This window comes from Oncorhynchus nerka, linkage group LG24 (genome assembly GCF_034236695.1).
Source record: "Oncorhynchus nerka isolate Pitt River linkage group LG24, Oner_Uvic_2.0, whole genome shotgun sequence".
Classification (NCBI taxonomy): Eukaryota; Metazoa; Chordata; class Actinopteri; order Salmoniformes; family Salmonidae; genus Oncorhynchus; species Oncorhynchus nerka.
Window position 1 is genome coordinate 30,271,982 of NC_088419.1, and position 13,345 is coordinate 30,285,326.

Below are 13,345 nucleotides of genomic sequence, written 5' to 3' on the forward strand. Positions count from 1 at the left end.
TGCTTTCTTGCAATGTAATAGTTCAACCACTAGAAACTGTTGTGCATATGCAGGGTCTAAAGTTTGCGGGAAGATACGCACATTCTCACGTCATGTTCTGCTTTTACAGACTCCAACTTTTGTGTGAAAACCAGCGCACGAATGTTTTGGGGGCATATTATGTGCATGAACAACGTTTATAAATGAGGCCCCTGGTGTTGGAGAGGGGCCTGAGAGATTATGGGCCTGAGAGATGATGTCTATAAACTATTCCCACCAGTAGGTGGCAGTATAGCGGGGGGGGGGGCTTAGAGATGATGTCTGTAGTTCGATCCTCCCCGTTTCTGGCGAGGAATTTATGAAAAACAGTAGTGGGATTCGTTCATCATACGGGGCACCGGGCCATGCTAAACGAACGCGCTCAGTACTTGACTTCATCTGAGAGGGGTGTAACCTATCCCATAAACATACTCACCAGCTCGACGCATATTTGGCTTATCTGCGCGCGCATGACTTCAGGTAAGTCACAACTTTTACCTTTAACTTACTGTTTAGGCCTACTTTAATATTTGCATTATTGTGTCGGCCAATAGTTGATAAATATCAGAAGAAGAAAAAAAATGGTAGCCTGTTTGCCCTCTCAGTTCAGCTATTACCAGTATTTTTAGTTAACGTTCCACTTCTTATTGTGACAACACAAGTGCCAATTGTGGAATGTTAGCTAAAAAGACTGGTACCCAGACTATTGTTTTGGGGATCGTATGTCGACTATAACAAATTAGACCGTAAATTATAGACGTGAATGGTTACATTGCAAAGACAACTTGACGCATTGACGCACCACCTTTGAACAATTGCTGTCATCTTGGAGTCTAATTAACACAGTTCTTTGGATGGCAACTTTATAAAATGTCCCAGAATTGCAGCCTCTAGACATTTAAAGGGGGAATCTGGGATTGGTAGGCCTACATCCATTTTCTGATTCTTGAAACGTATAATGAATACATGCCTCACGAGTTTATGTCTAACTAACCCCACCATAACCCAACATGTAAGCTTGTCTAACTCAATTGTTTGCAAACAATGTAATTGTAAACTAAAACTGTAGAGCTTCAAAACTCTCGAATGATCAGTCCTTGTTCCATTGGATGGTCAGTCCTTGTTCCATCAGTGGTTACAGTTTTCAAGCCCCATCACTCAGCTGCAGTGGTGGAAGAAGTACTCAATTGTCATACTTGAGTAAAAGTAAAGATACGTTAATATAAAATGACTAAAGTAAAACTGAGTCACCCAGTAAAATATTACTAAAGTAGAAGTCTAAAAGTATTTGGTATTAGTTATACTTATTAAGTATCAAAGGTAAAAGTATATATAAAACCAGACACTACAATTGTTTTGTTTATTTAAATTGACAGATAGCCAGGGGCACACTCCAACACTCAGACATCATTTACAAATGAAGCATGTGCTTAGTGAGTCCGCCAGATCAGAGGCAGTAGGGAGGACCAGTGATGTTCTCTTGATAAGTGTGTGAATTGGACCATTTTCCTGGCAAAATGTAACAAGTACTTTTGGGTGTCAGGGAATATGTATGGAGTAAAAAGTACATTTATTTTATTTTATATACTTTCCTATAAAAATAGTAAAGTAAATCACAGATACCCCCAGAAACGTAAGTACTTTACACCACTGTTCAGCTGTTTACCGAAAAAGTGGCAGGATACACCTTTCTGCTTACATGATAAGAGTTCTGCCACATCAGAAAAATTGAGGCCCTAATTAAATTGCCCAATGCTCTCATCTCACTGGGTACAGACATCAGTTCAACGTCTATTTTTCCTTTACATTTGGTTGAGTTGTCACCTAATGTGAATTCAATGTGAAATCAACGAAAAATATCACCATGTCATTGGAATTAGGTTAAGTTGAGTGAAAAAATATAAAATGCTCTTATATTGATGGCTTTTTGCAAATCCAATCAGTTTTCCAAGTAGATTCAATGTCATCACATTGATTCTTTTGGTTGAAATGACATGGAAACCATGTTTATTGATTCAACCAGCACAGTGGGATTGGTGTACACACTTGAGGATAGAAGTGATTCATTCATATAATACAAACAGCCCTATGTGAGCATTGTGACTACAGAGTAAGGCTGTGTACTCAGCACACAAATATGGGATTTTCATTATCAGGTTGGGACAGAACCAATGGACTATGGACCTTTCAGTGCAAACAGATAGATAAAAGTGAATTCTCTATAGCCAAGGGATGTCTCACCTGAAGGGGATACTCCAAGTCTGAGAGATATAGTACCAAACAAAAGTTTGGACACACATACTCATTCCAGGAATTTTTTTCTTTTTTAAACTATTTTCTTCATTGTGAAATAATAGTGAAGACATCAAAACTATGAAATAACACATATGGAGTCATGTAGTAACCAAAAAAGTGTTAAACAAATAAAAAATATATTTGATATTTTCCAAAGTAGCCACCCTTTGCCTTTGACAGCTTTGCACATTCTTGGCATTCTCTCAACCAGCTTCATGAGGTAGTCACCTGGAATGCATTTCAATTAACAGGTGTGCCTTGAGTTAATTTGTGGAATTTCTTTCTTTATTGCGTTTTGAGCCAATCAGTTGTGTTGTGACAAGGTAGGGGTGGTATACAGAAGATAGCCCTATTTGGTAAAATGCCAAGTCCCTATTATGGAAAGAAGAGCTCAAATAAGCAAAGAGAAACGACAGTCCATCATTACTTTAAGACAAGATGTTCAGTCAATCGGGAAAATGTCAAGAACTTTGAAAGTTTCTTTGTGAGTGCAGCCTCAGAAATTGCAGTCCAAATAAATGCTTCACAGACTTCAAGTAACAGACACATATCAACTGTTTAGAGGAGACTGTGTGAAGTAGGCCTTCATGTTTGAATTGCTGCAAAGAAACCACTACTAAAGGACACCAATAATAATAAGAAAGCTGCTTGGGCCAAGAATCACAAGCAATGGACATTAGACCGGTGAAATCTGTCCTTTGGTCTGATGAGTCCAAATTTTAGATTTTTGAGTCCAACCGCCGTATCTTTGTGAGAGGCAGAGTAGGTGAACAGATGAGCTCTGCGTGTGGTTCCCACCGTGAAGCATGGAAGAGGAGGTTGGGGTGCTTTGCTTGGTGACACTGTCTGATTTATTTAGAATTCAAGGCACAATTAACCGATACGCCATCCCATCTGGTTTGCGCTTAGTGGAACTATCATTTGTATTTCAACAGGACAATGACACAAAACACACCTCCAGGCTGTGTAAGGGCTATTTGACCAAGAAGGAGAGTGATGGTGCTGCATCAGATGACCTGGCCACCACAATCACCCAACCACAACCCATTTGAGATGGTTTGGGATGAGTTGGATTGCAGAGTGAAGGAAAAGCAGCCAACAAGTGCTCAGCATATGTGGGAACTCCTTCCAGACTGTTGGAAAAGCACTCCAGCTGAAGCTGGTTGAGAGAATGCCTAGGGTCTACAAAGCTGTCATCAAGGCAAAGGGTGGCTACTTTGAAGAATATAAAATATATTTTGATTTGTTGAACGCTTTATTGATTACTGTAATACTGTAAACTCAGCAAAAAAAGAAACGTCCTCTCACTGTCAACTGCGTTTATTTTCAGCAAACTTAACATGTGTAAATATTTGTATGAACATAACAAGATTCAACAACTGAGACGTAAACTGAACAAGTTCTACAGACATGTGACTAGCAGAAATTGAATAATATGTCCCTGAACAAAGGGGGGGTCAAAATCAAAAGTAACAGTCAGTATCTGGTGTGGCCACCAGCTGCGTTAAGTACTGCAGTGCATCTCCTCCTCATGGACTGCACAAGATTTGCCAGTTCTTGCTGTGAGATGTTACCCCACTGTTCCATCAAGGCACCTGCAAGTTCCCGGACTCACAGAACGAGCAGTATGGCTGATGGCATTGTCATGCTGGAGGGTCATATCAGGATGAGCCTGCAGGAAGGGTACAACATGAGGGAGGAGGATGTCTTCCCTGTAACGCACAGCGTTGAGATTGTTGGCACTGACAACAAGCTCAGTCCGATGATGCTGTGACACACCGCCCCAGACCATGACGGACCCTCCACTTCCAAATTGATCCCGCTCCAGAGTACAGGCTTCAGTGTAACGCTCATTCCTTCGACGATAAACGCGAATCCGACCATCACCCCCGGTGAGACAAAACCGCGACTCGTCAGTGAAGAGCACTTTTTGCCAGTCCTGTCTGGTCCAGCGATGGTGGATTTGTGCCCATAGGTGACATTGTTGCTGGTGATGTCTGGTGAGGACCTGCATTTACAACAGGCCTACAAGCCCTCAGTCTAGCCTCTCTCAGCCTATTGCGGACAGTCTGAGCACTGATGGAGGGATTGTGCGTACCTGGTGTAACTAGGACAGTTGTTGCCATCCTGTACCTGTCCCGCAGGTGTGATGTTCGGATGTACCGATCCTGTGCAGGTGTTGTTATATGTTGTCTGCCACTGCGAGCACGATCAGCTGTCCGTCCTGTCTCCCTGTAGCGCTGTCTTAGGCGTCTCACAGTACGGACATTGCAATGTATTGCCCTGGCCACATCTGCAGTTCTCATGCCTCCTTACAGCATGCCTAAGGCGCGTTCACGCAGATGAGCAGGGACCCTGGGCATCTTTCTTTTGGTGTTTTTCAGAGTCAGTAGAAAGGCCTCTTTAGTGTCCTATGTTTTCATAACTGTGACCATAATTTCCTACCGTCTGTAAGCTGTTAGTGTCTTAACAACCCTTCCACAGGTGCATGTTCATTAATTGTTTATGGTTCATTAAACAAGCATGTTTAAACCCTTTGCAATGAAGATCTGTGAAGTTATTTGGATTTTTACGAATTGTCTTTGAAAGACGGTCCTGAAAAAGGGACGTTTCTTTTTTTTGCTGAGTTTACATGATGCTGTTTCATAGTTTTGATGTCTTCACTATTATTCTACAATGTATAAAATAGTAAAAATAAAGAAAAAACCCTTGAATGAGTAGGTGTGTCCAAACTTTTGACTCTTACTGTACATCCAATTAATTGATGTACTGTAGCCCTGTGATGGAATAGCAATCCTTTTAAATAATTTGCATTATTTTCTACTTTTTGCCAGGGGGATGATGAGGAATCTTATACTGCTGGCTATCTTTGGAGAATACCTGCAGGTGGTGAAATGCAACCCAAAATGCCCAATATATGGCTCTATAGCAGCTTGCACCAGCCAGTCTCTATATCAGGTCCCTGCGCTGCCTCCATACATTACCATTTTGTATATGAGGGATAACTACATCAGTGAGATCAATGAGACATCCTTCTCTGGGCTTGAAGGGTTAAAGGAACTGGACCTCAGTTGGCAACAAGTGAATGGGCTTATTATAAGAACTAACACCTTTCAAAGGCTGGAAAACTTGGCAGTGCTTTATTTAGGGTATAACACAGGTTTACAAATTGAGCCAGATTCGTTTGTGGGACTATCCAACCTGAGAGCTCTCTCTCTGTATAGGTGTGACCTGACTGAATCTATTTTACAGGGTGACTATCTCAAGCCCCTGGTTTCCTTGGAAACACTAGATCTGTATGGTAACCAGGTGAAAAGAATCCAACCTGCTCTATTCTTTGTGAACATGACAGATTTCCAAGAGCTAAACGTTTCCCTAAACCGGATGGAAAGCATATGTGAGGAAGATTTGCTTGGCTTTCAAGGCAAACACTTTCGGCTCCTCAAGTTGAACAGCCTCTATCTATATAGCATGACTCAGTATGGCTTTGACTGGAAACGATGTGGAAATCCTTTTCGGAACATGTCCATGGAGACACTTGACTTATCTTCCAATGGATTCGATGTGGACAAGGCAAAACTGTTTTTCAATGCAATCCAAGGGACCAAAATCCACCATCTTATTCTGGAACGCAGCACCATGGGGAAATCATTTGGTTTCAGCAATGTGAAAGACCCAGACAAGCAAACATTTGAGGGCCTCAAGAATAGTAGTGTCAAGATTCTAGATTTGTCCAAATGCTTTATATTTACATTGCAATATGCAGTATTCAGTCCACTGAGAGAGGTAGAGGACATAACAATAGCCCAAAACAAAATTAACCAGATTGACAGAGAGGCGTTTTTTGGTCTTCAAAATGTACAAAAGCTCAACCTGTCACACAATCTTATAGGGGAAATCTATTCTTACACGTTTGACAATCTACCCAATATTTTAGAACTAGATTTATCTTACAACCATATTGGTGCATTGGGATATCAGGCATTTAAAGGACTTCCAAACCTACAAGTTCTGGATCTTACAGGAAACTCTATTCGGGAATTAGGTACATATGGTTCTCTTGCACCACTACCAAACATCCAACTTCTTCGTTTGGCTGATAATAAGATTACATCCTTAGATGGCCTCTCTGTCTTTGCTCCTAATACGATCATACTTAATGTTCAAAACAACAGGTTAACTAATTTAGAGGATGTATACACAGTTTTAGCTAAATTAATGCACATTGAGTTTCTCTGGTATGGTAACAACTTCATAAAGTGGTGCACCCTTAACAATAATATTTCAGTGCCAGCTCTGAACTCTCTGAAGCTGCTTGAGCTAAGGAACATCGCCTTGCAGATGATATGGGCACGGGGAGAGTGTATGCATGTATTTCAACATCTTGGCAAGCTTTTAAGTCTGGATTTAAGCTTTAACTCCCTGCAGACTCTCCCAGATGGTATATTTAAAGGCCTCATCTCTCTGGAAGAGATGGATCTTCACTTCAACTCACTCACATACCTCAAACCAGACATTTTTCCAGAGAGTCTCAAAACAGTTGACCTCTCTTACAATTTCCTGGCCTCTCCTGATCCAGAAGCTTTCCATTCTCTCAGCTGGATCAACCTGTATAGGAATCAATTCCACTGTGACTGCGGTCTGGAGGACTTTCTGACGTGGCTGAAAGGGACTAACGTGACTTTTCCTGACCCTGGCGTGAATGAATTCAGCTGTGAGTTTCCTTCAGATCTCCATGGCATCAGCCTGTTGAATTTCAGCTCAGTCATATCGTGTGAGGAGGATGACGAGAGGCTGGTTCAAGAGCTGAGGCTCTCGCTCTTCATCGGCTGCACAGCGCTCATCATCCTGATCATGGTCGGATCAATCGTTTTCGCTCGTCTCCGTGGATTCCTCTTCAAAGTTTACAAAAAGTTGACCGCCAGGATCCTTGAGGGCCCTAGGAGGGATCCTTCTGCTGATGGGCCTCGGTACGACGCTTACTTATGCTTCAGCAACAACGACTACAAGTGGGTAGAAACCGCCCTGTTGAAAAGACTAGACTCTCAGTTCGCGGAGCGAAACGTCCTCCGCTGCTGCTTCGAGGTCAGAGACTTCATCCCAGGTGAAGATCACCTGTTCAATATCAGGGACGCCATATGGGGGAGCAGGAAGACCGTTTGTATCGTCTCTAAAGAGTTCCTCAAGGACGGCTGGTGCCTGGAGGCCTTTACCCTGGCTCAGAGCAGGATGCTGGAGGAGCTCAGAGATGTTCTCATCATGGTGGTCGTGGGGAATGTCCCCCATTACAGACTGATGAAACATGAATGCATTAGGACCTTTGCCCGGAAGAGGGAGTACCTGCAGTGGCCGGAGGACACACAGGATATTCAATGGTTCTATGAGAAGCTCATGTCCAAGATTCTTAAGGACAAAAAGAACACTGCCAAAGATAACAATGGGGATATCACACTTGTAAATATGACAGTTGGAACATAATGTTGTTGACTCATTTTTCCACAGCCTGTATGCTTAAGCGAAAATCTTATTTAACTGTACTGTGAATTCGTACATCAGTCATTTTTATTTTGTCTGTATAGCATTAAGAACTTTTACCATATTGAATACAAGCAAAATGGAGAGGGTCCTCTGTCTTTTGGCATAGCTTGCTTTTGACCACTAGGTGGCAGTCAACCTTTATTCACTAATATTGGAACTGTGAAATGTTACCTTCTGTACAAATCCAATTTTATTGGTCACATACACCTATTTAGCAGATGTTATTGCAGGTGTAGTGAAAGAAATAACACACATCAAAATACTGCGAAATTGCTTGGATTTTGGATTTTGGTACTTTTTAATAAAACATTCCAATTTCTCTACTAAATTTGAATAATAATTGTGAACTTTTTCTGAGGATTTAAAAAATCACTGAATCTTTTCTCCTCCCTACTTCCTCAATATAGAGTCTGTCTATTCTATTCCACGTTGGTTCAGCGTAATTTCATTGAAATGACGTGGAAACAACGTTGATTCAACCACTGTGTGCCCAGTGGGAGTGTTTAAGACTCCTTTATGGAAACCCTGCCTGACCTGTGTTAACACAGCACACATTTAGACATCTACTGTAATTGGAAAGGTTTTTGAATGTACATGTAAACTAGGCCTACCATATAACAACCCTTTCAGTTTTCTAACTAGCTCATATTTTCATTTAAAACTCTTAAAGTACTATACCATGTTTCAGTAACAGGAATGGATCTCTGATGGAGATCATGTAAAAGTGTAACCTTAATGATCCTGTGATTTTTCTCTTATAACTATGAGAAGATAGAAAGCACAGTGCGGTTCTACAAAAACTGTAACTTAAACCACAAATCATGAGGAAAGTGCTTCTGTTCAGGTGTAGGGTCTTCATTTGACCTATATTGTCACAGCAAAATAAAGCTGCATCTACAATATTTGAATGTTTAGTCCAAAATGTTGCTTAATCGGTGGTTAGGCCATTCACTAGCTGGGCAAAACTAGGTTACATTAAAAGTGCAATACTGTTCATATTTTTTTGTGAATTTATGTAAATTGTGAAGCTCATCTGCAGGAAAATCCTCAGCAACAAGAGTGATCAAATTTAAGATCCTACAATTGTATTATGCTTCGTCAAATACTCAATTTGCAAGAACCTTAGAGCTCAAATTGAGAAGATTAACAAATATTTCCCAAGTAAATAAACTACAGGTCTCCGTTTTAGTTATTTCAGGGATCCGTAGTATTATTGGAACAGAGGCGCACACTGGTCAGATTCCCCTCACAGGAAAATGTAATAAATGCTGCCCCATAACCATAGCAAATATTTGACCTCTGTTAAAAACAAATATAATGATATGCTTTCCGTTCAAGCTGAGGTGAAATCCATTGATCGGAGTGGTCAATCTACTGTGAGCTGGTTAGTGTATAAAGACCAGGGAACACAGTCCATCCAATCTGGGTCATATGAATCCCAGTTCAGTATAACAGGATATCTCATGCAAATAGCTCTAACCAACCACACTTTTCCCCATGGTGGGTAAAATTAAGCAATGCGCTTTTAAGGGTTTGTCTTTGTTTGTGTGTTTGTGTGTATGTGTGGCGGGTATGGTTTGTGTGTATGTGTGGTGGGTATGGGATAAGGAGGTTGCAAAGCAAAACAGAGGTTAGTAGTAATGCACAGCTGTACCTTTGACTTCCATCTCTATTCCAGAAGGGGATAATGGAAAATATAGACAATGTTCTATTGGAGACCACAGAGGCCTGTCCCCCCCCTGTCCCCCAGTTTTCTGTACTTGTTGACTGCAAAAACAGTCAGGTACTGGTAGAGGCCAACCCAGGCTAGAGGCCATGTGGTAGTAAAGGAGTTGATGGAGCACCTGCAGACAACTTCTATGATTGCCGTCTGTCCTCAGAGAGAAAGACAGGCCTGAGTGGCCATCAAGAGCATGGAGTTTTAATGGAGCATAACTGCTTTTCCCATCTTCCCCTGGGGCTCCGGCTGTGAGTGTTTGGTGCGGTATCAGCCTTCAGATTCCACACAGGGAAGAGAGGACCTATTTCACAACTGACCCTTTGGAAACAGGTGTTTTCTGCACTTGGAACGCTGGAGTGGCCTTGCCAGTGTGGGGAGAGAGCAGAGGGATAAGGGAGGATATTATGTCTGTCTCCATCACCTGTTTTTCCAGCCATATCTCCCCTACAGTTTGAAGTTCCACATTATTCATGTTATTTTCCCTGGTAATGGCTTCTTATGAGATTGCATGAGTAGCCAATGTTATGAAAATACTGAATGAATCTGTGATACCAGGTTGTTTATATATATATATCTTTATTTAACTAGGCAAGTCAGTTAAGAACAAATTCTTATTTACAATGACATCCTCCTGGAAAGCAGTGAGTTAACCGCCTTATTCAGGGGCAGAAAATATTTTTACCTTGTTAACTCTGGGATTTGATCCAGTAACCTTTCAGTTATTGGCCCACTGCTCTAACCACTAGGCTACCTGCCACCCCAATCTATGGTAGTCATGTAAGGTGAACTTCAGGATACGGCTGTGCCTCAGACTCCATTTATTTATTTGATTTTATTTCACCTTTATTTAACCATTTGTAACTGCGACCTGGCCAAGATAAAGCGTAACAATTCGACACATACAACAGAGTTACACATGGAATAAACAAAACATACAGTCAATAATACAGTAGAACAAGAGAAAACAAAAAGTCTATATACAGTGAGTGCAAATGAGGTAAGTTAAGGAAATAAATAGGCCATGGTGGCGAAGTAATTACAATATAGCAATTAAACACTGGAATGGTAGATCGGCAGAAGATGAATGTGCAGGTAGAGATACTGGGGAGCAAAAATAAATAAATAAATACCAGTATGGGGATGAGGTAGGTAGATAGATGGGCTGTTTACAGATAGGCTAAGTACAGGTGCAGTGATCTGTAAACTGCTCTGACAGCTGGTGCTTAAATCTAGTGAGGGAGATGTGAGTCTCCAGCTTCAGAAATGTCTTCTTTCCAGTCATGGGCAGCAGAGAACTGGAAGGAAAGACGACCAAAAGAGGAATTGGCTTTGGGGGTGACCAGTGAGGTATACCTGCTGGAGCGCGTGCTACGAGTGGGTGCTGCTATGGTGACCAGTGAGCTGAGATAAGGCGGGGCTTTACCTAGCAGAGACTTGTAGATAACCTGTAGCCAGTGGGTTTGGCGACGAGTATGAAGCGAGGGCCAACCAACGAGAGCATACAGGTCGCAATGGTGGGTAGTGTATGGTGCTTTGGTGACAAAACGGATGGCACTGTGATAGACTACTCAACAAACTGGATGCAGAGTGTTGGAGGCTATTTTATAGATGACATCACCGAAGTCGAGGATCGGTAGGATGGTCAGTTTTACGAGGGTATGTTTGGCAGCATGAGTGAAGGATACTTTGTTGCGATATAGGAAGCCGATTCTAGATTTAATTTTGGATTGGAGATGCTTAATGTGAGTCTGGAAGGAGAGTTTACAGTCTAACCAGACACCCAGGTATTTGTAGTTGTCCACGTATTCTAAGTCAGAGCCGTCCAGAGTAGTGATGCTGGACGGGCAAGCAGGTGCGGGCAGCGATCGATTGAAAATCATGCATTTAGTTTTACTTGCGTTTAAGAGCGGTTGGAGGCCATGGAAGGAGAGTTGTATGGCATTGAAGCTCGTCTGGAGGTTAGTTAACAAAGTGTCCAAGGAGGGGCCAGAGGAATACAGAATGGTGTCTTCTGCGTAGAGGTGGATCAGAGAATCACCAGCAGCAAGAGCAACATCGTTGATGTATACAGAAAAGAGAGTCAGCCCAAGAATTGAACCCTGTGGCACACCCATAGAGACAGTCAGAGGTCCATACAACAGGCCCTCCGATTTGACACACTGAACTCTATCAGAGAAGTAGTTGGTAAACCAGGTGAGGCAATCATTTGAGAAACAAAGGCTGTCGAGTCTGCCAATAAAAATGTTGTGATTGACAGAGTCGAAAGCCTTGGCCAGGTCGATGAATACGGCTGCACAGTAATGTCTCTTACTGATGGCGGTTATGATGTCGTTTAGAACCTTGAGCGTGGCTGAGGTGCACCCATGACCAGCTCTGAAACCAGATTGCATAGCGGAGAAGGTATGGTGGGATTCGAAATGGTCAGTAATCTGTTTAACTTGGCTTTCGAAGACCTTAGAAAGACAGGGTAGGATAGATATTGGTCTGTAGCAGTTTGGGTCTAGAGTGTCACCCCCTTTGAAGAGGATTTGGGTAAAGGAGGAATGGTGGGGGCTTTGGTGGGTTGCTGTGGAGGGTGCCTGGCAGTTGACCGGGGTAGGGGTAGCTATGTGGAAAGCATGGCCAGCCGTAGAGAAATGCTTATTGAAATTTATCGCTGGTGACAATGTTTCCTAGCCTCAGAGCAGTGGGCAGCTGGGAGCAGGTGCTCTTATTCTCCATGGACTTTAGCGTCCCAGAACTTTTTTGAGTTAGTACTACAGGATGCAAATTTCTGTTTGAAAAATCTTGCCTTAGCTTTTCTAACTGCCTGTGTATATTTGTTCCTAACTTCCCTGAAAATTTGCATATCACGGGGGCTATTCGATGCTAATGCAGAGCGCCACAGGATGTTTTTGTGCTGGTCAAGGGCAGACAGGTCTGGCGTGAACCAAGGACTATATCTTTTCCTAATTCTTAATTATTATTTTTTGAGTGGGGCATGCTTATTTAAGATGGTGAGAAAGGCACTTTTAAAGAATAGCCAGGCATCATCTGCTGACGGGATGAGGTCAATGTCATTCCAGGATACCCCGGCCAGGTCGATTAGAAAGGCCTGCTCGCAGAAGTGTTTCAGGGAGCGTTTAACAGTGATGAGGGGTGGTCGTTTGGTCGCAGACCCATTACGGAGGCAGTGATCGCCGAGATCTTGACTGAAAACAGCAGAGGTGTATTTGGAGGGTGAATTAGTTAGGGTGACATCTATGAGGGTGCCTGATTTACTGATTTGGGGTTGTACCTGGTAGGTTCATTGATAATTTGTGTGAGATTGAGGGCATCAAGCTTAGTTTGTAGGATTGTCGGGGTGTTAAGCATGTCCCAGTTTAGGTCACCTAGTAGCACGAGCTCAGAAGATAGATGGGGGGCAATCAGTTCACATATAGTATCGAGGGCCCAGCTGGGGGCAGAGGGAGGTCTATAGCAAGCGGCAACAGTGAGACTTGTTTCTGGAAAGGTGAATCTTTAGAAGTAGAAGCTAAAATTGTTTGGGTACAGACTTAGCCTGCAGAGTTCTGTATTACTTTCTATCTTTGCAGTAGATTGCAACACCGCCCCCTTTGGCAGTTCTATCTTGGCGGAAAATGTTATAGTTAGCAATGGAGATTTCAGGGTTTTTGGTGGTTTTCCTAAGCCAGGATTCAGACAAGGCTAAGACATCTGGGTTGGCAGAGTGTGCTAAAGCAGTGAGTAAAACAAACTTAGGGAGTAGGCTTCTAATCTTAACATGCATGAACA

The 13,345-nt window shown here is 42.4% G+C and overlaps 1 protein-coding gene across 1 annotated transcript; it reads left to right on the forward strand.

Moving 5' to 3' along the window:
• The first annotated feature begins 382 nt into the window (after positions 1-382).
• On the forward strand, positions 383-8,721 carry LOC115107828 (toll-like receptor 5). The gene is made up of 2 exons (XM_029631488.2): positions 383-498; positions 5,148-8,721. The coding sequence occupies exon 2, from the start codon at positions 5,152-5,154 to the stop codon at positions 7,789-7,791; it is 2,640 nt and encodes an 879-aa protein (XP_029487348.1). The 5' UTR covers positions 383-498; positions 5,148-5,151; the 3' UTR covers positions 7,792-8,721.
• Positions 8,722-13,345: the final 4,624 nt, after the last annotated feature.

Coding starts and splice junctions, on each gene's coding strand:
- LOC115107828 (XM_029631488.2), top strand. CDS start 5,152: ATGATGAGGAATCTTATACTGCTGGCTATCTTTGGAGAATACCTGCAG.